Here is a 25,661-nt window from a genome sequence, read left to right on the forward strand (position 1 = left end):
CACAGCCACATTAACAGCGCTAGCCTCTCGCTTGCTTTCCCCTATTCCCATTCGGCGTGAAAACGTAGGTAATTAAATACCTAAGAGCTTTCTATTCAGTCCTAAAATGCAAAGGAGACCCTTGCTAATAATGGTAATAATTCTAATGGGTTTATCTGTAGCATTTGAAGAGTTAAGGAAAAGGCGGCAGTACTTTTAGACTACAGGGTGGATCCTCGCATGTTATTTTCCCGACTTGGCCAGGAAGCAAGAGGGGCTTGGCTTGGGGGATGGTCTGGGGGAAGCGTGGGGGTCGGCCCCCCCGGAAGGCGTGCCACGCGGTTTAAACCTAAGGTGCCCTCTCGGCCGGCGGGAGCCCGCCCGATCCCCGGCGCGGGGCGCGGCCCTCGGTGACGCACGCCGGGGAGAGCGGCGCCCACGTCTCCACCATTACATTCGCGAGGCCTTCCACCCTGCGCGCCGAGTTCGGGGCTGCAGGCGTCCTCGCTTCCTCCCTCCCGGAGGCGGGCCGACCCCGCCCCGCGCCCCGAGTCGCTCCCGGCGGTCCCTCCCACCGCCGCCCGGCCTCCCCCCGGCGCGGCGCCCTCCCCGCCGCCGCAGCCTGACACGCCGTGCGGCCCCCGTCTCCCGCGGCTGCCTCGCCAGGCATGGCACAGGGCCTCGCCTCACTATGGCAGCAGCACGGCACAGCACGCTCGACTTCATGCTCGGCGCCAAAGGTGAGGGCGCGCGCCGCCACCTGCCCGGCGGGCTGGGGCCCACGGGGGCCGGGCGGGGCGCGCGCCGCGGGCCGAACAATGCGGACGGCCCGCGCGGCCACGGCGTCTCCCGGGCTGCAGCGCCGCGTGCCCCGGCCTCCCGGGGAGGCCGCGCGCCAGCTCACGCGCGGCTCCGTCCCGGCCGCCGCGCGGGGCCTGGAGGGGCTGCGACTGCCAACCCCCCCAGCCCCGTGGCCGAGCCGCCCTTCGGGGCCTGGGCCGTCCCCCGGAGCTCCACGCGGGCTCGGCCGCCCCCGCCGGGGTCCCCTTCGCGCCGCCGGGCGCGGGAGGAGCCCCCGCCACGGCCGCGGGCCCCCGTGGGGCAGGGACGGGCCGGGCCAGGGCGCGCGCCGTCCGCGTGACCTCTCCCGTCCTCCGCGGCGGGCGAGTCCCCCCGAGGGCGGGGGCTCCCCGCGTGGGCGCTCGGGCTGGGGAAGGACGGCGCCGGGCTTGCAGGATTCTTGGCCGCCTGCGTAGGAGACGGATCCCCCGGAAAGGGCCGGGGACGGGAAAGGAAACGCTGATGCTTATTGGGGGGGCTGAGGTCTGGGCGCGGGAACTAGAGCTCCCCGAGTCGGGGAGGCTCGGAGGGCTGCGCGCCGAGCAGAACAGAGGGCCGGCCGAGTGGGAGCCGTGTGCAGGCGCTGTGAAGGGGAGCGGTGTTCTGCACGCTTTCTCTGGGTGCTTCTAACGGGGGAAGGGGGAGGACGGCCCGTCTTTTTTCTGGTGGGGTTTAGACCTGTGAGTGCTGCAGACTTAAATCTGCGCTTCCCGTGCGTCCCACTTGGAGCGTCTCATCCCTATTTTGTTCATTTTTCCCTCGAATTGGATGGATCACCCTTTTCTGTTACCATTTAAAACATTGACTTCCTCACTTTGTCTCTTTTTTTTTCAGCTTCTAAGTACTCGGTTTGCATTTTCTCCCCCCAATTGAAAGGATCTCCGAAGGCACAAGATTTAATAAAGACTGAGGATTTCTCTCTCTCGATTGGCTCTGCCTGTGACTTTGGCCCTATTTCTCATCCTTTCTGAGCCTCATCTTCCCTGTGGTAAAAAAAAAAAAAAAAAAGGAAGGACCGTGTACACTTCATAGGGCTTTTAGTGTTAAGGGAGTTGCTGTAAAACACTACGAGGTTAAGTAGTATCAGTGTATTTGGGGAGTTGGAAGTGACTTGGAGCAGACAAAGCATTTTTTTGTTCCCACATTTCTTAGTTGAGGATGGAGGGAAGGGAGACTGCTGGGAAGAGTCAGGAGATAAAATGGTGATTGGGGTGTGCAGCTGGTGGGTCGTGAGATGCCTAAGGTTTTGTTGAGTAATTACCTGGCCAGCTTTAGGGCTTAGTGATTAGCGAAGGTTCTAGCATACTCCATTTAGAAGTGAGGGGGGTGTGGCTTGAGGAAGAAATAATGGTTCAAGGTCACCTAGCTGCTAAGAGGTGCGTCTAGGAAGTGTCCCTGGTGATAAGCATCTGTGAATGTGCACCTGTACTTGTTCATGGCTTTTCTAGGCCCTAAGGAGGGTAATCTCTGGATGAGGCTGGAAGGTTCTGGCACTTTCGTCAGTCTGAGTGTCCTTGCCTGAAGCCTTAAACAGCTTTCAGCTTTATTCAGGTGTTACCTGTTGAAATGATGGCACCCAATGGGCTGCTTCTGTGTTCTGTTGTAAATGTGGGGGAAAACCTTCACTTAACTGCATGAAGAAAATGTGAGAGAACTTGAACACTTTGGGCTGACACTGGCCAAAAAGGGAGAGAGAACCATGGATGCATTTTGGAAGGGAGCAGGAGAAACTGGCAGCTTCTGAATTGACAAGGTGTGGAAGTAGCATTTAAATAATTGAGAGTTGTGCAAAGAGAAAGTAAAGATTGAGGAGAATTCCCAGCCAGTTATTCTTCATTCCCAGCCTATTAATCTTAAAGATGAGAAAGATTTGATGGCAAGGTGAAGAAGATTGTAGAAAGCATCTTAGGGAGGGGGATGTGTGTGTACGCATTTGTGGTATATCTTGGTCCCTACAGAAGTATTTTGGGAGTCAGAGAACTTTGATTCTCCCCGCATTCCCCATCACTTGATTTGGGCTTGGGGGGAGGCGTGTCCCTTTGCTGTCAGTAGGTATCCACCCTTGTAAAATAAGGGGATCTGGCTAGACTAGGATCTTCTAAGTTTAAGGAGTGCTTGGTGAGAGATCTACCACCTGTGAGGTCTCCAAAAACATTATTTTAATAATAATGAGTCAAAAGGCATTACTCTTGGCATGTGAGTTTTGGATGTGACTCAAGAGTGAGTCAAATGCCTGTGGAGCCTGGATTCCTGTTCTTTTTCCCATTTGTCAGTAATCCTTTCAAAGGCTCCAGTTCCATGATGTGATTTTAATGGAATTAAACTTGAAACACTTAGTTATGTTATTATGTTGCGATTCCATAGAACTTAGTTACCAGTGCAAGCCAGCTAGTGCCCAGCAGCCATTGGGCCACTAAGGGCAATTATAGGTTGGATCTGGTGGTGCCGGTTTCATGCTCTGGCTGATGAGGTAACCCAGGAAATGTTAACTTTTGCTAAAAGAAAAAAATTTCATCTTTGGTCATCTTGTAAGTGAAGCATTATACTCTGAGGACTCTTGAGCCCAGAAAATTGTGTGATTTCTCAGCCCGAAGCTAACAAGAATAAGCATTTCCCATGTTTGTGTAGTTTAAGCATCTCTGGGCTGGTGGAGGACGCATGGTTTGTTCCTAGTCATGTACGGTAGGCAGCAAGCGTGCCTGGTTACAGAGGTGAGGTACACATGGCCTCTGCCTACCCTGTTAGAGCAAACAGCCTCTAGCTGACCAGTCAGCCCTGGAAAGGTCTAGCAATCCTCCTTTTGATGTCCATTTCTTCCCTTGGTCTGGGAGCATCTTTGAAGGCAGACCTCCGGGGTCTGTATCCTGGACCCAGTGCTGGTTAAGTAGACCCGATTGATGTTATGGTAAAGGTGGAAAGCTAGTTAAAGTCCACCATGGGAAAACGAGGCACACGTTTACTTTTAGAATTAAGGGCATGGGTCCTTTGTGGGGAAACCTGGCTGATGCTATTATGTCCGTCTTTTGGACCCCTGATTTATAGTTTATGTAGGGAAACAAAGGGACTTGTGGCAGTCGAATTCACAAATTAGTTTTATAACAAAAATCTTGAATAAACTAAGAACAGAAGGCTGCTTCGGAATTATGGGCTTAACCGAAAAGGTTTAGGGAGGGGTTCTTCTGTGTCTTTGACCTTCATCAGGGAAGCCTGTGGAGCTCTTCTCAAAATAAGAATTTTAAATGCATAAAATAACCCAATCATTTAAAATAAAATTTAAAAAATAAACCCGAAATATGTGACATAATAATATGTGCTGCTTTAGTTACACGTTAAATAACACAAGCGAGGGGCTGGCCCCGGGGCCGAGTGGTTAAGTTCACACGCTGTGCTGTGGCGGCCCAGGGTTTCACCGGTTCGAATCCTGGGTGCGGACATGGCACCACTCATCAGGCCGATCTGAGGTGGCATCCCACATGCCACATCTAGAAGGACCCACAACTAAAAATACACAACTATGTACTGGGGGCTTTGGGGAGAAAAAGGAAAAATAAAATCTTACAAAAAAAACACAAGCTAGCAGCAGGCCTAATAACGTCCATAATTTCGAAGTAGAGCCAAGAAAATCTATTTCGGCTGTGATTTTAGTGGTGATAGTGGTCAGGTATAGTTGATAATGTGTGGTTTTACAAGCATAACTGGAGAAAATGCCAAATTTCAATTAGTGAAAATAAGGATATGTGTTTTTTTCCAAGTTCACAGCCTCCCTGAATTGTATACACCGACCCCTTGGGAATCTGTGGACCCGGCCATCCCCCCCCAGGTTCAGACCCCCTAGGAGCTGGAGAGAGAACTGGGACTGCCATTTCTGTATATTGTTTCTTTTTGGAGTAGCAGCTTTCTACTCAAGGCGGGAGCTGTAAACAAATGTCCTTAGTTCCTCTTCAAAACATCTCTTTGAAAACATAAAAGCCAGTATTTATGAATTGCCTCCTGGGCTAGGCATTGGCCTCAGCGCATTACGCTTCATTTTACATTATGCTTTATTTTACTAATCCTCACAACAACCCTATGGTAGGGCCTGTTATCCCCATTTTAGAGATGAATAAATAGGCCGGTTGAAGTTTTTCACTTTAGACGAGGGGTAGCTGGGATTCAAAGTCATGTCTGTTTGATTCCAAGGCCTTTGTTAGTTTCACAACCGTGAAGCCTCTTTAAGGCAGTGATTCGCACCAGCCCTGTCTCCTTCTCCCCACAACTATCTGGAGACATTTTTGGTTGTCACAACTGAGGAGGTGCTACTATCATCTAGGAGGCCAGGGATACTGCAAAACATCCTGCAGTGCACGGGACGGCCCCTTACAGTACAGCCAGCCCCAAATGCCATTAGTGCTGAGGTCGAGAATCCCTGGTGTAAGGGCTCACTAGGCCATTGCAATGATCTAGATGACAAATTCTCAACAGTTCCCTAGTTCTTTTTGGAAGTCTCCATTACGCAGGGAGGGAGGACGGGGCCTTATCTGTCTCCGAGGTTTGCAGTGGGGTTGGTTAGGAGCAGAGGGCTGGGCCGGCATTTCGTAGCCATCTGCGCCTGTGGCTCCGTGACCCTCCCTCCCTGATTTCCTGAACCGTTGGCTCATCTACCAAGCTCCCACTCTCCCCTGGATTTATTGAGGTGCTTTCTGGTGGAAGCGTATCGTCTTTGTATGTTTTAAAAAGCTATAAGCATAAAACCTGAACAATCCAGTTTTGATTGATCTAGCTTTTTTGTTGTTTTGTTCAAGAGTGGAAAGAGCCTTCCCTCCTACCTCCTCAGCATTATCTTATCCCTTGTATCATCACACTTTACCCACCATTATGATAAACAACAACACCCCCCTCCCCCCACGCCTGCTCTAACAATGAAGCCTTGGGGGTGCTGAAGACTGGGAGTGGGAAAATGCATGCTTGGGCCCTGCTCTGGATTGACTGAATCACAGTCTTTGAGGGGGAGAGTCCCTGGAATTTGCATTTTTAACCAGCTTCCTCCCAGTAATTCTGATGCTGATTAAGCATGAGAACTGCTATAATAGGATCCTCATTAGAAACAAAAAACCCTTGTATCAGAAACCTTGGGGGCACCCCCCCCATCAGCAAGTCATTAAGTCCTGTGGACCTACTTGCTACACTCTCAAATTCCTTGCTCACCTTTTTCCTGGCTGCGATTCTTGGCCACGGTCTCCCTATTTTGTCTGCATTTTGGGGAAGGGCTCGATTATCAGGAACTCAACAGATCCCTGTCCCTTTTCCCGGTTTTAAAACCCTCCTCTGGGTCCTCCTTACCCAATGGATAAAGTCGGAACTTCTTATCAGTCCTTCCAACTTCCATTTCTACCCAGTTCTCCCTCCTCCAATCCACACTTGAGTCTCACGCCCCTTGTGCTTCCAAGTAGCCAGGAGGCACCTGGACTCAGAATCGAATAGCTTGGGGGAAGGCATTTTTGGTCCTTTACATAGGTGTTCTCTCAGACCTTAATTGTGTTTGAAAATGCATGGACTGCTTGGGGGAGCTCCCTTGTTGGAGTCTGCCGCCTTTTGGCATGCTCCTTTGCTTTGTTGGAATTTTGTTTTTAAACTCCCTTTCCTCCAACTCTGCAAAAGATTCTTAATTGCACTGATCATGCTCTATTTGACTCTAGGCTGAATGATTGCACATTGCTGGGAATTAGTTTTGTGAGCTTGCCATTAAATTGTATAAACCATAATCTTTTTAGGGTATAGTTTAAACCTGTAGAGGTGGTGTATGGTGAAATTAGTTTGTGCTTTTCATCAAGAAGCCTCCTCTAGCTCTTTGGTAGTTCTCTGTTGTTTTAAATGCTTTGGAAGGGCCAACAGCTGTTTAAGAAATCGACTCGAATCCAGGCATTAGGAAAGATCCCCGCCCCAGTTAACAGGAGAGGTACTTTTTCAAAGCTCTGCATGTGATGTTTCTTAAGGAGGGTGTTTTCCAGTTTAATAACTAACTGGTAAACAATTTGTCTTGTGTTTTTTGAGGGGGGAAAGCCAGTTTTGTTTTGCAGTGAAGGACTTACCCATTTGGAATCTTCTTTCCATCCTCTTAATTGTGTAATGAAATTGGTGGTATTTGAATCGGCCTCTGCTACTTCTTGGGAGATAGATGGAAGTGCTTTGGTCTCTCATAGCTTTGAAGGGTTAAAGCTGTTGGTGTTAGACTTGATACCTGGGTCGGATTTGGAATTAGGGGCTTTATAATTTGAATTGAGACCACAGCAGTTATACTAAGCCTTGGCAGGTAAGGATTAGTTAGAATGCTGCTGGATTGTAGTTGGGTGTCTGTTTAAAAATGTGTTCAGTGAAACAATTATTGAGTTGAGTTTTGTTTTTGGAGTCACACATATTCCAGGCGTTGTAATCCACCATTTCAGTGCAGTTGTAACCTAAGCCTGCTGGTGTGAGCTGCGGCTCCAACCACCATTTCATGGTAGTTTAATTACAGGCTCAGTTCTTTTGAAAAGTCGGGAAACCTCCTCAATTGAATCTGCAAACCAAGTATGTAAACCATTGCACAAATGCTCTTTTAAACCCTTACAACTAGGCACTTTTCCAGACCCCAGGAAAAACAACTCTGGGGCCCTAAGTTGTGGTGGGCCTGGATTTCATTAAACTGATACTATCATCTGTGTTCCGGAAGGAGCCACTGAGCTGGTGGCCATACTTGTGATCAAATGCATTTATGTGCTAAACCACAAACTCAAAAGGAGCTGGAAAGAGCCCATAGCATGTTCTAGATTCCTGAGCTGACTTAACCCTCTGGGTAGTTTCACATACACCTTCATTTCAGCCTCTGCACGAAGGCGCTAATGATACGAAAATCCCACACACTGTGTTGTTGGGTGGGATGTCCAATAAAATGTTTGGAAGAGTGTCAGATGATACATAAAACATTTAACACTAATTGCAGTACTTAGGGCTGAGAACTTTGAAGTTGTGCCAGTGGATAAAGATGCTCAGTTATAAAGAGGTGTGAATTTAACTTACTGAAAGATAAGGAAAGTTCTACTGGCAAAAGAAGAGGCAGAAAATAATGAGTTGGCATGTGATTTGAAGGTTGGTCTTACTTTATTTGGAGGACCTCTTTAAGTTATTAAAGCAGGATTTTTAAAGGACACTTTGATTTCTAAGATATCACTTCCATGAGTTTGTGTTGCATGATTCTGTTTTCCCTAGAATGGAAATTTCTTCAGTGAGAATCCTGAGCAATTTCTAGGACGTGGTTATATTTAAGGCCAAATTGTCTCTTCCAGAGGACTGCAGATCTTAGCAGTCAGGCAAGACCACGGTATGCTAATTGACATTCTGAATTCCTAGAGGTGAATATAGAATATCTCGAGCTTGCTTCAGCATGGAACCCTTTTTTTTTTTCTATTGAGGTGTAATTGATGTATAACATTAGTTTTAGGTGTAGAACGTAACAATTCGATATTTGTATACATTGCGAAATGATCACCACGGTAAATCTAGTTAACATCCGTCACACAGTTACAAAATTTTTTTTTCCTCTGATGAGAACTTTTGAAATCTGTTTTCTTAACAATTTTCAAATATGTAATACAGTGTTATTAACTATAGTTACTATGTTGTACATTACATCCCCAGGACTTATTTATGGGACCCTTTTTCTTACAGAGTATTTTTCAGGACGTGTGCTGTGGATCACGCTTTGGGAAACAGTAATGGTGTAGGTTTAATAAATGGTTTAACCCTGAATCTTTGAACTGCGTAATACTGCATCTCGGGCCCAGCTGGTTCTGGGGTTTTGAGGAAGAGGATCATGGGCCTGTCTATCCAAGAATTTGATGTTCCTACGTGGGGTTTGTTTAGGTTGGAGACAGGAAAGAGCTTACCATCAACTTACTCCCTTTGGTATGAGGTGCGAGAAGATAAGACTTTTTTTAAAAAGCATTTTGTGAATGTTAAATTCTTAACAGAGTTCCTGTGTGTATTTGTTTTTCTTTGAATAAAGGATCTGGCTCTACTTAAAGAAACTACAGGAGCTGTTCAAGGAATGGTTTATGCATTTGTCTTTTTACATATGTTTTTGTTTTAAAAGTTATTTGCTCATTTTAGACCATGTGCGGGTTGTAGGGAAATATGAAGAAAGGGGGAACCCAGATCTGTAATCCTATCACAAGTAGATAACCACTCGTGATGATTTGGTATATGGGACAAATGGCTTATTCTTGTTGCATCTGTAACTAAGGAAGGCAACATAATGTCATGATGAAGAAGCACTGGATTTTGGAGGCTGACTGCTTGAGTTTAAATCCTGGCTCTACCACTTATTAGCTGTGTGACGGTGGGCAAGTTCTTGACCCTTCTCTGCCTTATTGAGCTGTCTACACTTTCATTAATAGCATTTAATCTTACCATTAAGTATGATGCTAGCTGTAGTTTTTTTGTAGTTGCTCTTTATCAAGCTGTGGAAGTTTTTCCATTCTCAGTTTTCTGTGTGTTTATTTTGAATGGGTGTTGAATTTGTCAAACGCTTTCTGTATCGATTTTTCTTTAGCCTGTTAATGTGGTGAATCACTTTCATTTTTTTTTTTTTCAAACCTTGAACCAGCCTTGTATACCTGGAATAAATCCCACTTGGTCCTGGGTATATAATTATTTTTATATAATGCTGAATTCTTATTAAGGAGTTTAAGGATTTATTAAGGATTTTTGTGTTTCTCTTCATGAGGGATATTGGTCTGGCCTGTAGGTCTTTGTCTGTTTTGGTATATGAATAGTGAGGCATTCCCTCCTTTTCTATTTTCTGGAAGAGATTATGTAGATTTGGTATTAATTCTTTAAATGTTTGGTAGAATTCTCCAGTGAAATCATCTGGGCTTCAAATTTTTTTTTTTTTCTTGGAGTTTTTAACATTACGGATTCAATTTCCTTAATAGTTATAGGGCTATTCAGATTATCTATTTCATATTGGTGAGTTGTGGTAGTTTGTGTTTTTGAGAAATTGGCTCATTTCCTTTTTAAGTTGTCAAATTTATGTGTGTGGAGTTGTTTATAGGATTCCCTTGTTACCCTTTTGGTATCTGCAGGGTCTGTAATGATATCTCTTGTTTTATTCCTCATACTGGCAGTCTGTGTCTTTTTTTTTTCTTTGTCAGTCTTGCTAGAGTTTGTCTATCCTATTGATCTTTTCAAAGAAATAGCTTTTTGCTTCATTGATTTTTTTTTCCCCTATAGTTTTTCTGTTGTCAATTTCATTGATTTCTGCTGTTATCCTTATTCTCTTCCTTCTGCTTACTTTGGGTTTATTTTTCTCTTTTTCTAGGGTCTTGAAGTGGGAGCATAGATTAGTGATTTGAGACTTTAAAATGGAGACTGGTACTCTTAATGTTCTCATTCTCTAGTGTGAGGTTGTTTCTGTTAGCTGCTAATGTTAGTTACTTCCATGTATTCCTTGAAAAGCAGGGATCCTAGTTATATAGGTTATTAGCTGTTATTTTTTTCCACATTTAGTAAGTTGCCAACTTGAATGTAGGAAATATTCCTCAGATTATTCTAGTCTCGAATTCTAAGAATGTCACTTCTGGAAATTCAGGTTGTAGAATTACAGCTGAGTGTCCCTGTCAGTTAAGCATTTAGAGCTGGAAAGGACCTCAGACCCCAGGGGTCAACAAACTAAGGCCCTTGAGCCCCAAATCCTGCTCCTCTGGCCTCTTTTTGTAGTCTTCCAGCTAAGTATGATATTTACAGAACAAGCTTGCCCACCCTTGCCTTTAGACCATCTAAGTCCAGTGGCTTGCTTCAGAGCCATCTGGAAAAATCTACAAGTACAGATTCCCAGGCCCCCCACATGGCCTTTTCCTCATCTGGAATCCATCATAGCACATGCCCCTCACCGTGTCTGGGGAGTTCTGACTTGTGCCCTTTGTCTTTCTAGTCTCTGTACTATTCTCCAGTCGCATGCACTTTCCCAGCACCTCCCAGGTGCTGAGTAATCTTCTTGGTAGTCCATTCTGAAGGGGGCAGACCTGAGTGGTTTTCTGCTGATTCTGCCCTGGCCAAAGCTGGAGGAAGGGAGGGTGCCAGGGCCACCTCAGGGACAGCTCTGGTACAAATGTGATTTTTGACATCACAAAGTCCAGACTGCTTTATTTCTGGCAATGCTGTTTCATTGTTGATTTGCAGCCTGGCATAGAAGCTCAGCCAGAAATCCTAGAATTCTTTTTAGAAACAGAAATGGTGGTAGGTCTGATTGGTAAGGGATTCTGCCCACCTAAAGTTAGTGGGAAGAAAGCTGGATATTCATACTATTGCTGAAGCACTCGGAAAGCATATTTCATCCTTCCTGGATAATGAAGGTGGCGATCTCACAGTTTCTGCTTTGGGAAAAAAAATCTTGTTCTCCTTCAGGGTGGAGCTGAAGGGACCCGTTGCCCTATGACTTGGGGCCAGCCTGTAGCCTCTTTTCCTCCCGCTGCTCTGAGATAAGGGAGAGGTGGCAGGTGGCGACTGGGGCCCTTTCCAGGCTTCCTGGTGGACTGTAGACAGCAGTTTTGGACTGAACGTAAGGGAAGGGCTGCTCATTCTTCCTCGTCCGGATGCCTTAAGTCTTCTCTTGTCCTTTAACCTCAAACCCCTCAAGTCCCCTCTTGCCACCTTGCTTGTCCTTGTTTATGCTGCTGCTGGGCCTGGTTTTGCTTCCTTCAGCTTTCTCTTCCTGTTGGGTTGAGCGCAGCCCCCAGAGAGGGCTCTTTGTGGTCCTGACCTCATCTCTGTGTCCTCTGCCTTGGCCGTCTTCCCTTCTTGCTCTCTTCCACAGCTTCAGCCCGCTTCGCTCCTTTGAAAACACGTTTCTCAAGCCCATGGCCTTGTAGGATGCCTGTGTTCCTCTGATGATTCCTTCCTGGACAGGCAAGTGGCCCAGTGTTCGGTGTCTCATGACCACAAACTAACAGTGTCACCTTTGCCCCAAATGAAAGCCAGGCTTTTGCCTAATTTCCCCTTTCTGTGCCTTATTTTATAACTCTTGGTTGGCCTCTCATGTGAGCTAAGTCAGAATGTGAGGATGGGAGAGTTGGAGCCACGTGACAGCTCCGTGGAGGTGCCACCCTCCCTGTGCCGACCAGGCTTGTGGGTTGTGGCTCCTTTTAGACTCTGCTAGTCTTGTGGGGAAACAGGCTTACCAGGAGAAGAGGGTAAAATAATTGCATTAGTTTTTGGGTTCCAGACTAAAGAGGGATTATGATTGTATCTTATAAGTTATTTTTTGCTAAGCCCGCTTTCAATTTTGTAAGGAGATTGGCTCATGGAGGACCTGCGATGGTGTTATTTTAAAGTAGAGCGGGGCTTCTGCCCCCTTTCCAGCAGGTGTTGGGACGATGGGAGCTGGGCCCACGTGTCCGTGGGAAATGCCCCTTTCACTGCTCTCTCCTGCAGTGGGAAAGGGAAGACAGGGCAGTGAAATAATTAGCAACACGTTTTACAGTATACTAAGTGGATCTTAATGTTTTAAGAAATAGTCATTGTGGCTGGTACTGTAAACAATCTCATATGGTTTTCCTTAACGCCCATTTGCATGAAAAGAACTTGGGTGTTATTTTTGTGTTGTGTGGCCTTCAATACAACTTGAGCAGGTCTTTTTCTTTCTTTCTTTCTGGAGTTAATTTTTCCTGGTTTGGTTTCTATATGAATATCAAACTATGCTCTGAAAATAAGCCCTCCAAATTGTCTTTGTCCCTTTCTGTATTTTGCAGCCCCACCTCGCAGCTGTGACTTACTTGTTTTTTTATTAAGGTATAATTGATAACGTTACATATAACATTAGTTTCAGGTGTACAACATAATGGTTCAATATATGTATATATTGTGAAATCACAATAAATCTAGTTAACACCCCATCACCACATATTTACACATTTTTTTTCTTGTGATGAGAACTTTTAAGATCCACTCCCCTAGCAACTCTTTTAAATATACAGTATTAATAACTGTAGTCCCCACGCTGTACCTTGCTGCTGTGATTGAACAAAGGCACTAAGACTGGCTGCAGGCACGCTTTAGTGGAAGGAAAGCCATCTCCGGTGCCTGGGGACAGTGCCTGCACACAACAACCATTCAGACACTGGCTATTCTGTGATGGGTGGTGACTAGTAGGGATGGGTAGAGAAGACCATCCTTGCAGCCCCTTTAACCTGGTGCTTAGGGCCTGTCTTATGGTTGATTGAAGGGTAGAAACCGACTTCTGAAAGTTTCTCTCCGATTACCTCACAGTAACTGCCAATCTAAAAGTGCAGCTTGTTTGGGGTTTTTGGACAGCTTTATTGAGATATTACTCATGTGCCATACAGTTCCCCTATTTAAAGTATACAATTCATTGGTTTTCAGTGTAGTCACAGAGTTGTGCGACTATCACCACAATTTTAGAGCATTTTTATCACTCCAGAAAGAAACCCTGTAACCTTTAGCCGTTCTCTAGGGATTTGCCTTTTCTGGCCATTTCATGTCAATAGAAGCATATAAACTGTGGTCCTGGGGGCCAGACTCATGGCCAAGTGGTTTGGTTCGTGCGCTGCGCTTTGGCGGCCCAGGGTTTTACCAGTTTGAATCCTGGGTGCGGACATGGCACCGCTCATCGGGCCATGCTGAGGTGGCGTCCCACACGCCACAACTAGAAGGACCCACAACTAAAAATACACAACTATGTACCGGGGGGCTTTGAGAGAAAAAGGAAAAATAAAAGTCTTTAAAAAAAAAAATGTGGTCCTTTGTGACTGGCTTCTTTCACTTAGCCTGATGTCTTCAAGGGTCATCCATGTGGTAGCATGAATCAGTACTGCATCCCTTCTATGGCTGAATAATGGTCCCTGGTAGGGATATACCACATTTTGCTTATCCATTTATAACTTAATGGGCTGTTGGGATGTTTTCACTTTTTGACGATCGTGAATCATGCTGCTCTGAACATTCCTGTCGGCTTGGGTTTTGTGTGATGAGATTAATCATTTTGCAGCTCTTGTAAAAAGGGCTGGACGTGGGAATATAAAACTAAGCAGTTGAGGTAAGACAGGCCGAGGAACCACCTGCTTCACCTTCACTTTAATCCCTGGAAATTCATTAGGCTTCTGAATGTCTGAGAAGTTTCCTGATGTACAGACTCTCTGTCAAATTTAAAATTATGTTACGATTTTTTAAAATTTTAAGTCTTAAGCTCTTTTTGATTGTGAAATATGAAGACTTTTTCTGTTTATCACTTGATTTCAGTAATCTGGAGTTGCTGCCTGTCAACACTGCATGTTTTAGATTGCACCTAGCATATCCAGAGTGAGTTGAAAAGATATCCTCAAACCCTCAGGCGGTTGCCAGCTCTGGTGAGAGGGAGCAGGGAGCCCAAGAGGAATGCTATACTATTTTGTTATTCTCACAGGGGTTATGCTAGGGGTGGTGGTAACTCTGGAACAGATTTTTTTTTAACTTAATGTATTTTTTGTTGTTAGTGCCGTTGACTTGATTCTGACTCCTAGTGCCCCTGTGCACAGCAGAGCAGAACCCTTTCCGGTCTTTTTGCGCCATCCTCTCACCTTCCAGCGCTCTATCAGACAATGCTCCACTGCTGTTCACAGGGTTTTCATGGCCAGTTTTTTCAGAAGTGGGTGGTCAGTCCTTCTTCGTAGTCTGTCTTGGTCTGGAAGCTCTGCTGAAACCTGTCTCCCATGGGTGACCCTGCAGGTATTTGAAATACAGGTGGCATAACTTTCAGTGTCAAGCAACACGCAGCCACCACAATCTGACAACCGACAGTTGGGTGATGTGGTTCCCTGACCGGGAAGTGAACCTGTTCCGTGGTGGTGAGAGCACCCGGTCTTTACCACTAGAGCACCAAGGCAGATGGATTTTGCATAGAGTAAATTTTAGCTTACAGTGCTGAATTGTAGCCAGTGCGTACAGTCGTGTAACCACCACCACTGTCAAGGTTAGGACATCTGAGTGGATTTTTAAAGTAGATACTTGAATGACTTTAAACTGTATTGGAGTCCAGTTTCCCTTTCTTCCTCTTTTTTTCCTCCTTGTTCTCCCCAAATCCCCCCAGTACATAGTTGTATATTTTAGTTGTGGGTCCTTCTAGTTGTGCCACATGGGCTGCCGCCTCAACGTGGCCTGATGAGCGGTGCTATGTCCACGCCCAGGATCCAAACTGGTGAAACCCTGGGCTGCAGAAGCGGAATGCACACGAACTCAACCCCTTGGCCATGGGGCCGGCCCCCCTTTCTTCCTCCTTTAGGTTTAGGAGTCTATCGAGAAAACCAGGAAGCTGGTTTATGTGTGAAGGGAAACTGCACAACCCCAGCCTTGCTCAGAGGTTCTGACATCAGAGCCCTGGGTTTTGGAGAAATGATGCCTCGGTTATGCTGCCCCTTGCAGGGAGCTGCACATGGGTCTACCAGCAGCTTTGGGGGGCCATCTTGCCACAAGAGTGCAGATCTTGGAAAGGGAGAGATGGCAGCGGGTGGGGGTGGACTCTAACCTGGACGGTAGATAGGGAGTATGGTAGGGGAGGCAGACCAGAGGGAGCCGGGAATCAAGTTGAGGGCATGAGCTCTGGAAACCTCAGGGTCTGGGAGGTAGGAGCGGGCCTGGAAGGAGGCTGGGCTTTTGGCCTCACCACTTGGACACCGTGCGATCATGGGAATAGTTAACCACCCTTTGGAGTGTAAGTAGCTTGAGCTGCTGTGGGAGAGAGACCTAGAAGGCAAAGAAATGGCGGGGGAGGCTCGATGGTGAGGTTTGGAATTTCCAGCCCGCATTATTAAAGCTATTCTTGACAAGAATAGAAATTCATTGCCTAATTTCATAAGCCAGGTGCTGCTTGAATGTGAGAGAGCAGAAAGGAATGCAGCCGAAAATCACCTGTTCCAACCCCCTAATCTTGCAGAGGAGCCTGGGGCGGCTCTGGCCCCTGGCAGGGCAGGCGGAGTAGGGTGCCTGCTCCGTCTGGCCCTGCAGCAGGGGTGGGGCAGGGGCTCAGGATTGTAGCTTGGAGAAAGCCAGCACACCCTAGTTCTGAGTTTTCTTAGCTGAAGTTTCTGAAGTTGAAAAAGACTTAAAGGCTCTAAGTGATTGTCACAAGAGGGGACAGAGTCAAGAGTTTTTCTGGATTCAGACGGGTGAGAATTGCTTATTCCCTTAGGGCAGCCTCTCTAATGTTGTTAAGGGGGTTCCAGTATTTTAGCCTCTTAAAGCTGAAGAAGTGGGACTGTAACTGAAGCCTGTTTTCCAGCCTTTTTACCAGGGTGCCTGGTACCTTGGGTTTTTATTCGGCACGGATCCCTTGACTTCTTGGGCTAGAAACATTGGGTGGGTACAGCACGCATGCAGGGCTGCCCACCTCATGGGTCAGTGATTACATGGCAGTACCAGACCACGAGGGATGGAGGGAACTAACATTGGTGCTGGGTTCCTTACAGGAACCCGGCAAGTACTGTCCCCATTTTATGGTTGAGGAAACTAGGTCTGTACATCAGGGGTGTCCAGGCCTGTGAGTTTGGGTGGGGCAGAGAAACTGAGGGGGTGGTTTGTGGGAGAAGCTTCAGGGGGACCATTATGGGGATCTTAAGTGGCAAGGGGTATTAACAAGGATGGCAGGGCATACGGAAGGCTAATAAGCCCAATCGCGAGTTCAGACTCGGGATTGGGACAGGGCGGGGAACACTTGGGTAGGAGGCAGATTCCAATTAGATATACGGATGTGGGATTCAGCCATCTGGAGCTGATGGTCAGGGTTGGGGGAATGAGGTTTGTTCTCCAAGAGAGGCCTAAAAATGGATCCCTGAGATAAAATGAGGCAGACAGGGAGATGAAGCTTGGGCCTTCATCCCCCGCCTCTTTTGTCTTCCCTTCCCTTCTTTTGATAGTGGTGTGTTTAATTTGGACCAGACTTCCAAGTTGATTCTTTTAAGTTATTGTTGAATAAACACACAAAAAGCAGGCAGTGGTCTGGAAAAGGGGACGTTGAGTTGTCCAGTGGACGAAGGACACATTTTGCTTTGGGAGAGGTTGCTGTGTTTCTGAGCACTTTGGAAGGCTCTGAGTGGTACAACTAGCTATATGTCATTCTTGCCTGGCCAGCCAAACAACATTTTCTTAGCCTAGTTTGGATTACCATGTCTACTTTAAAGCAGTATGGTTATATTTCTTTTAGCATTTGAGTCTACTTTAAAAAATTCTGATTTGTAGACATTTAGGACAGCACTATTTTGTGTTCCCAAATTTGGGTATGCTCTGACCGCGGGCTCCTTTTCACTCCTGTGTAGAGCATCGAGTAGTTCTCAAGGGATTGTATTGCCCTGCTCCCCTTGTGCCCCTGGAAAATTGGGGTATGGAGTTTTTTGTTTTGTTCTTTTTACAAGGTGGGGCACTACTCACATTTTGTGGGTATGGCTGGGATTGCCAAAGTCCTGTGAGGGACAGAACAGTCATTCACACCATATTGTCAGCCCCGGTTTAGGAACCCAGATAGAACAAGTACATTTTGTTTGGTCACGTTACATGCTCCTAACTAGACAGGCATGAAGGTTGAAATTGGATAATAATTGCAAAGCGTTTTCTGGGGCATGTCATAAGTTACCTGTGGCTATAGTTACTAAGGAGTTTGGACTTTTTTCTGGATCTTCTGTTTTGTTGAACATTTTATATAACCCGTAGGTGACTTGAATGTAATTAGTTTGGAGATAGTGGGGGTTTCTTTTTCTTTTTTGTATCTAGTGCTGTAGATTAGTGATTCTCAACTGTGGCCACATATTGGAATTTCCCAGGGAGCTTTGAAAAATACCGATGCCTGGGTCTCACCTTCAGATTTTTATTTAATGGTCTAGGATATGGCATCAGAATTTTTAAAACTCCCCAGGTGATTATAATGCATAGCTCGGATTGAAAATGACTGGTCTATACGTTCTAGAAACTCTGCAAAGGCGTAGTAATAATGATTAATTTAGCCAAATGAAACAAATTTTCATTTATCCACAAAAGAAAACATTTATTAAGCAGCTGAGATCAAGATAAGCAAGTGAGCCACCTCGGTAAGCCTAGTGGAGCTCATGTCTTTGGCTTTTAGTTTTCGTTTTAAAACCATTAGTCTGGAAAAGAGGTGCTGGGCAGTGGTTTCAGCTCTGGCTCCCTTTTCTGGGGTCTTCCCCAAGGGCTGGGAGCAGTGTGGGTGACAGTGGAGTCCCCAGCTCAGGAGGAAGCCCAGCACTTAATGCCCATGGGACTGGGTGGTGGCAGTAGCCAGAAATAACCTTCAGACCTGGCCTGTTTCTACTGAACTGGGGGGTAAGCACACAGTATAGAAATAAGTAAAACTTGGATTTCTCTTGTAGTGTGTTTTTCTTCAGTTTGAAACCTGGCTATAGGGTCTCCATTAGCCCACTCAGTACCTTTCTGCTAATTGTGCCAGTTAGAAAAAGGGCACGGTTGCCATGCTGGGCTTGGCCAGCAGTCAAGGGCTTTGCATGTATCAGACAAAGACACCCCTTTCCCCAGTCCAAGGGACTGAGTTTGTCTCAGCTCAGCCCCAGGGCCGGGGTCCTCATTCACTGCACAGCCTGGCCAGTGACACGCAGGGTGGCCCTGCCTGGATTGTCCCCTTCACCAGCCTGGGGGATTGGTGTTCTCTTTTGTAACGTGCCAACAGAACCCAATCTTGAGGCTGTTTACCGGGAGTGATGATTTGTTTTATGCACTTTCAAAACAGAAAACATCTGTTGTAGCCAAGGAGGGACTGAATAATGACATAGTGGCTTTCTATTCCGGGGAAGGACTGCTGGGATCTGTGGGACTTGGGCATGCTGGGCACACTTGTCTTTACCGCCCTGCCGCTCAGTCCCTTCCATGGTGGCCTGACCCCCCCATGCTTTATTGACAAACACAGTTCTTTTTATCAAGTTTGAAATTGGAATTTTCTTAAGGGGCGGAATTCAGTCTTAAAAGCACAATTCTGGGGATATAATTCAGGCCTCCCCCTTTTAATTTCCTGAAGCCACTTTCAGAATAGCGAAGCCAGCTAGATTATTTTCTGCCGAACGAGTTTCCCAAAGGCACAGGTTTGCTGGGAGAGAGCAAGATTTTAATGAGACATGAGGTCACTGGTGGGTGTTGGTGGATGCTTGTGTTCTGATGGGGGTGTGGTGTGGATTTTGCTCCAGTAGTCTCTCCCGATGTGGGGCTTTTTCCTGGGAGTGGCCTCAGTTCATTTTGGCCATCCATAGAGCTCAGCCACCCCGACATGGTCCGGCCCTACCCAGGTCCCCTGCTCTCAAATGGATGTGGTCTGCTGGGTGCAGCCGTTTTAAAGGAAGAGATCGTCCTTGCGGGTGAACCGCTGTTGGTGTTTTTATGGGGGATTTGAAGTCCCTTTGCTTTCCCGTTTTCTTCTCACACACTTGCTGGTTCCTGGGCTGTAGCCTGCCTGTCTCCACTTACTCATGTTTTGGGATTTGGGGGTACACCCTGTCATCTAGTTTTGTTCTACATGTTGTCCATGAGTTTTGGTTGTGCTATCCTAATTGCTCTGTGTTTGGGGATTCAGAAGATTAAAAAATACGCTTTCACGGCCATTTTTCCTACTCCATTTGCTATTGTTTGTTAAAGCGAGTTTTGGTGGGTGTATTAGTCAGCTAGGGCTGCTGTAACAAAGTACTACAAATTGGGTGGCTTAAAATGACAGAAACTTACTCTCTCACGTTTCTGGAGGCCAGAAGTCTGAAAACAAAGTGTTGGCAGGGCCACGCTCCCTGTAAAGGCTCCAGGGAGAATCCTTGCTTGCCTCTTCCTGCTTCTGGTGGCTCCAGGTGTTCTTAGCTTGTGGCCACATCACTCCAGTCTCTACCTTTGTCTTCACATTACCTGTTCCTCCTCTCACTTGTGTCTTCTCTTGTCTCTTATAAGGACACTTGTCATTGGATATAGGACCCACCTGGATAATCCAAGATTCCCTCATCTCTAGATCCTTAAATTAATTACATCTGCAAAAACCTTTTTCCAAATAAGGTGACACTCCCAGCTTCTGGGGATTAGGATATGGACATGTCTTTTTGGGGGCCACAATTCCACTTACTACAGCGGGGGTGGGTGAAATCTTCTGGTTTTTAAATGGTAACTAACTTACATTCTTTTAAAAAGTTTGTGCGGGCCAGAATAAAACGCATCTGCTGGGCAGTTTGGCCTCTGAACCCGGTTTGTGGCCTTCATTCTTGCTGTGCACTGGAAGGGCTTGGGAACATAGTTCCACATGTCGCTGGGTGAGACTCTGTGTAGAATGAAAACATCCTGAACCTCCAGTCCAAGTGTTGGCACGCCTTAGTTTATGGAAGGAATTCAAGGGCAATTTTCTTATGAAACCACACTGCAGTCAGCTGTGAATCGTTGTTTTCTCTCTTGCCTCAGTTCAGGTCACAGGGCTGTTTCATTTTGGTGCTTTGCAGCCTATGCTGTTTTTATCCTTCATGTGGGAAAAGCACCAGCCTGCGGAGAGCTTGAGGGACAGAACAGAGTACTTCCTTTTGTCCCATCTTGGTTCTTTGTCTTACCCTTCTCAGGGAACGACGATTTTGCAGATATAACTAGAGAAGAATAAATTGCCTTTTGCCTTTCCTCTAAGTATCATAATGGTGGATGTTCTTGAAGATTCTGGCTTCAAGTGTACCTGCAGAGATTGATGCAATTTCTATAATCTTGACCTGGGGACACTGAGCTCCACTTTGTAGAGGAATGGGGTGGGAGAGGGGACAATTGGCTTTGGATCAAGGAGGGGATCACAGTGCCCAGCAGGTTGTCCCATGAGGAATTGTAGTTCAGTTTCTACCATTTAGAAATATGTTACTGAGCGGCAATATTTATTTTTTCCGGTTATAAAAGCAACCCATCCTTATTGTAAAACACCTAGAACGTACAGCCGAAAGTTTTGGAGTCATTTTTAATACCTATCAACGGTGGGTGGTCATCCCGTTTCTAGTACTGTATATCCTCATTAATTTTTTTACCCTAAAGTGGAATCTCATTTATTGTATTTGCATTTCTTTGATTTCTGGTTAGGCTGAATATTTTGTTACATGCTCTCTAGTTGGCTGAGTATCTGTCTGCATCCTTGGCACAGCTATTTTGTGGTTGGTTTTTGTGTTCTTGTGTTACCTGGTAGTCTGTGCAGCCTCTCTTTGCAGGATCGAGAATGTTTATAGCTCGTGATAGAGGAGATAAGTGACACTGGCAACTCTTTGTTCAGATTTTCTTACAGAGTTCACTTGTCAAATTGTGCCTCACTGCCTTTCCTTCTGAATGTGTTTCATCCTGACCATTTTGCCTTCTCCCTCTGTTCTCCAGCTGATGGCGAGACCATTCTAAAAGGCCTCCAGTCTATTTTCCAGGAGCAGGGGATGACGGAGTCGGTGCACACCTGGCAGGACCATGGCTATTTAGCGACCTACATAAACAAAAATGGCAGGTGAGTTGGTCTTGAGTGCTGCTTTTCAGATCTGAGCACTTAATGAGAGGCGGGACAAAGGGCTGTGTTGCGGTCGTATTTATTTCCTCTGTGACATCTTTTAGGAGGGGGCTAGAATTCACTGCTTCTCAGCCCTAGCTGCACCGTAGAATCGCCTGGGGGCACTTTCACAAAATACCATGCCCAGGCACTTCCCCAGAGATTGAGGCTGTTGGGCATCAGTGTTCCTCCAAAGCCTGCCAGGTGATTCTATTATGTGGCCAGGACCCAGAACCCTCGGGCACCGTAAGCAGCATGAGCTGGCAGGCCATGATCTGGAGTTGGTTAAAACAGATTCCTGAGTCCCACTCCAGTAGTTTCTGATGCGGTAGGTCTGGGGCTGTGCCCCAAATAGCATTTCCAACAATCTCCCGGGGGATGCTCATGCTGTTGTTCGGCTGACGCCACTGCGAGTTAGCACTATTGTAAGTGATGATCAATTAATGCAGACTGTAGTCAAATGCAGGATGTGAAAGTCTACAAGTAGCTTGATAGGAAGCTGAGGGGCTCCAAGAGTTCGTTGTGTTTTTTTCTCCTTAAAACTTTAGAATCTATCTAGACTTTACATAAATCAATATGTAGATGAAAGTCAATGTGTTCTGAGAAAAGGAAACCTAAATTAAGAAATGACTGATAGGGGCCGGCCCCGTTGCCAAGTGGTTAAGTTGGCGCGCTTGCTGTGGTGGCCCAGGGTCTCGCCAGTTTGGATCCTGGGCACAGACATGGCACTGCTCATCAAGCCATGCTGAGGTGGCATGCCACAACTAGAAGGACCCACAGCTAAGAATATACAACTATGTACCGGGGGCCTTTGGGGAGAAAAAGGGGGGAAAAAAATGACAAATCTAAAAAAAAAAAAAAATGACTGATAATAGAAGACACCAGTGCGTTGAGCTCTTTGTGTTTTCCTAAGTCTAGGTCTATATCATAGCTCGACTAGTTTAGTATGAGACTTATAGCTAAGACTTAGTTATATATAGAGAGAGACATAGCTAGACTTAGTTACTCTTAAGATTCTTAGTAGTTTGCACTACTAATTTTGAAATGTGAACTCCTGGATATTTTTGATGGCTTTCATTCCATTCCCCCAGTGGGTACAAAGTACTAGAGTTCCACATGACTTCATTAACGTTCCACATTCTCTCCCTTGTTTTTCTATTAAAAGCAAAAATATCCTCTCCCCCCGACCCCCCCAATCTTACAGAGGCCCAGAAGACAGTGCTGTGAGATGAGGGAAAGTTTTCCTTTTGACCCCACCCCCCTTCCGTTATTCTCTTGATAAGTCTATGGTCCACCCCTATGGGGGGTAATTGATGCTTCTCAGACATTCTAACCCCTCTGCCCAAACCCACATTTGTATTTCTAACCACATAGCAAACCTCCATATATGTGTTTAGCAGATACCTCAAATGCATCTAAAATTACTTCTTCCTCAAGGATGACCTCAAATCACCAGCACCAGCACCACCACCAAACCCCCTCTGGCCTCCATCATCCTCCAGCCCAGTTAATGGCGAGTCTCCCGGAAGTAGAGGTCTGCCGCTGTCCTTGAGCCCTCCAGCTCCTGCAGGCTCACATTCAGCCCCTCTGTGCTGGCCTGCTTTTCTCCACCCTCCCTGCCACCCTCTCACTGCTGTCTCTCACTGTTGTTGCTGCGATCCATCCTTTGGGGACCACAGCAAATTGGACCTTGTCACTCTGCCATCCACTCCCAGGGGAAGCTTTCCGTCTCTTATCTCCTAAGGCCTACCTCTCTACTGAACTTCTTGAAGTTTCTACCACAGACCCTAGTTGCAGTGATCCAGAAGGCTTAGAATTCTTCCTGGAGTAAGTTTTTGAGTGAGAAGAGCTGTTTGGAAATTGCTTGTGAAAGCAGAAAAAATAAAAACATGCTTAGTTTATAAACTTATTTTTCACATTGGTCTCGCTCCTTCTCTCACTTGGTCCACTGGGACCCATCTTCAGGGTGCCTGTCGTGAAACCTCACTTCTCCTGCCCATGCCCCCAGGCCCCACCTTGGGGAAGGACTGCAGCTCCACACCCTGCTTCCGGTTAATGGCCTTTCTGTGATGCTGGGGTCCTGGTTCTGGTCCTCGTTTACCTTTTCATGTCTCCATTTTTCCCCATGGCAACTTTTTGTTTTTCTGTCTTTCTGGCTTTATCCCTTGAGGTTGGTACTTGACCCTACCTTCCAGCACTCTCGGTGTTCCTGCTTCAGGAAAACTCTTTGCTAGAACCACTCAGGCATTTGTTTCTTCTTCCTTCACCCCGGCCCCCTCTCCTTTGTGCTGTTGGTGGAGGCAGAGGGAGAGAGGATCAACTCATTTGGGTGTAGATGCTTTGTGGTGTCCTGGGCCTGAACTTGATTTTGAGACCGTTAAGAACTGAAGGTGAAAATTAACTAGTTGTATTTATTTTTTTAATCCGAGGACACTAAATTAGGAGTTAGAAAGCTTTTTCTGTAAGGAGCCACATAGGGTCTCTGTCACATAGTCTTTTTTTTGTTTTAAACCCTCTAAAAGTGTAAAAACCATTTTTAGTCTGCAAGGTTTACAAAACATGGATTTGGCTTGCGGGCTGTAGGGCTGGAGTTTGCCAACCCCCAAACTTAAATGAATTTAACCACCACTTGCTTGCATGCAGATCAGTGTGGCTGTTTTGATCTCTGAAGGTTAATTGGGAGAACTCAGTTCTCCTTTCCTTTTAAGGCACTGGTTACGAAACCTGGCCGAATCACCTGCTGGGCATCCTTTTCAAAAGTCAGATTCATAGAACTTACTACTGAATCACTTTCTGGACCCAAGAACCTGTTTTGAAAACCTTAGCATTTGGTGACTTTCTCTGAATCTTCCCTAAATGATTGGTGGCTTCCGTGTCCCCAAGAGGTGGCTCTAATAAGAAAGCACCAAGGTTAACTATGTAATTTAGGGGGAAAAAAGGGTGGTGGTCTTTCTTTTTAATTGAGTTGGTGTCTTTTTTCTTTTGAGTGACATGATACAATTTCTCACCCTAAAATTATGCTTTCCTTTGTAGTTTTGCCAATCTGAGAATTTACCCACATGGATTGGTGTTGCTGGACCTTCAGAGTTATGACAGTGATGCGCAAGGCAAAGAAGTTGACAGTGTCGGTTTTTCACTTTTATCTGCTCAAGTATTTGAGGATCACAAAATCTGCTCAGTTTAATGATGTTGAAATTATTTTCTCTTAATTGCTGACTTCCCAGTTAACTTAATTTTAAACTTCCCTCCCTCCAGATAAGTGATTTTAGAAGAATAATAGTTGTTCCTCAGTTGTTTTGAGGAACCTGGCTATCATCTTTCCCTTGACTGCTTGAGTGCTAAGTAATGATTTTACTTTCCACTGGAGGGGGTGTAAACCTTTAACCAGAATGTTCTATCTGCATTATCCTTGAGCCTTTCCCTTTCCCATTATTTTGGTGCTAACTTAGACTAAGGTTAGGTCAGCACCATGAGGGCTAGCAGGCGGGGGAGTGTGAATTGGGCCAGGCCTGGAGGCTGCTGCAGAGATGGGGGAGGACAGGTATGTTTGGGTATCTGCCAGTATCGCACAGCTCTGTCAACATGGCCTCAGCCTCTTAGTCTGTAATTTAACTATTCCATTCAGCTTATTCTATAAGCCTATTGATTTCTTTTCTTTTAATTGTAGCTTTTGAATAAAGTAGAAGAAAGAATGAAAGAATTGAGTCAGGACAGTACTGGGCGGGTGAAGCGGTAAGTCCACTCCTGAATGTCCTTTTATATTTGGTTAATCGTTAAAATAATCCAAATAGTGGTGGTGTCCCTGTCTGCTTAAGATGTGGAAAAGATCAAAGTCATCTGCTGGCAACATGGCAGGCTGAGCTGATAGAGGCCCCTCACACCAAAACAAGACAAGTGTATGAAAACACAGAGAGAGAGAGGTCTTCTGGATAAAATGGAACAAAGGCGGAAAGGAGATGTGGGGTGAGTGCAAGGAGCTGAAACTGTACAAATCAGAGACCGTGGTGGGGCTGCCACCTCAGTCAAAGGGGAACTAGAAAACTCCTCCCCGACTCTGTTCAGTAAAGAGAGAAGGTCGCCTGTCTGCTCAGAGTTCTGGGCCCCAGAGTGGCAGTAAGCAGTTTTAAGAGATTTATGACAGGATGGGGTGATAGAAAATTTGTCTCAAAGCTTTTAAGTGAGATGACTTTGTAAGGTACTAAGAATCTCAGAGGCCACCCACCTTGAGCAGCCACAGGTATATTCTTTTCAAATGGTAATGAAGACAATTAAGCTTTCCCTGTCTAGCAGTAGTGGCTATTTA

General features: G+C 46.0%; 1 protein-coding gene across 1 annotated transcript in view; it reads left to right on the forward strand.

Annotated features, from left to right (window-relative positions):
* Nucleotides 1-293: 293 nt before the first annotated feature.
* The window catches only part of SMS (spermine synthase), a 44,766-nt gene continuing 19,398 nt past the window's right edge, over nt 294-25,661 (forward strand). Inside the window, exons 1-4 of the mRNA XM_070603432.1 lie at nt 294-719; nt 21,199-21,319; nt 24,392-24,482; nt 25,026-25,090. Of these exons, the coding sequence (XP_070459533.1) occupies nt 671-719; nt 21,199-21,319; nt 24,392-24,482; nt 25,026-25,090 (326 nt within the window). The 5' untranslated portion in view covers nt 294-670. The remainder of the gene's footprint in view (nt 720-21,198; nt 21,320-24,391; nt 24,483-25,025; nt 25,091-25,661) is intronic.

The sequence above is a fragment of the Equus przewalskii genome, chromosome X, assembly GCF_037783145.1.
Source record: "Equus przewalskii isolate Varuska chromosome X, EquPr2, whole genome shotgun sequence".
Lineage (NCBI taxonomy): Eukaryota > Metazoa > Chordata > Mammalia > Perissodactyla > Equidae > Equus > Equus przewalskii.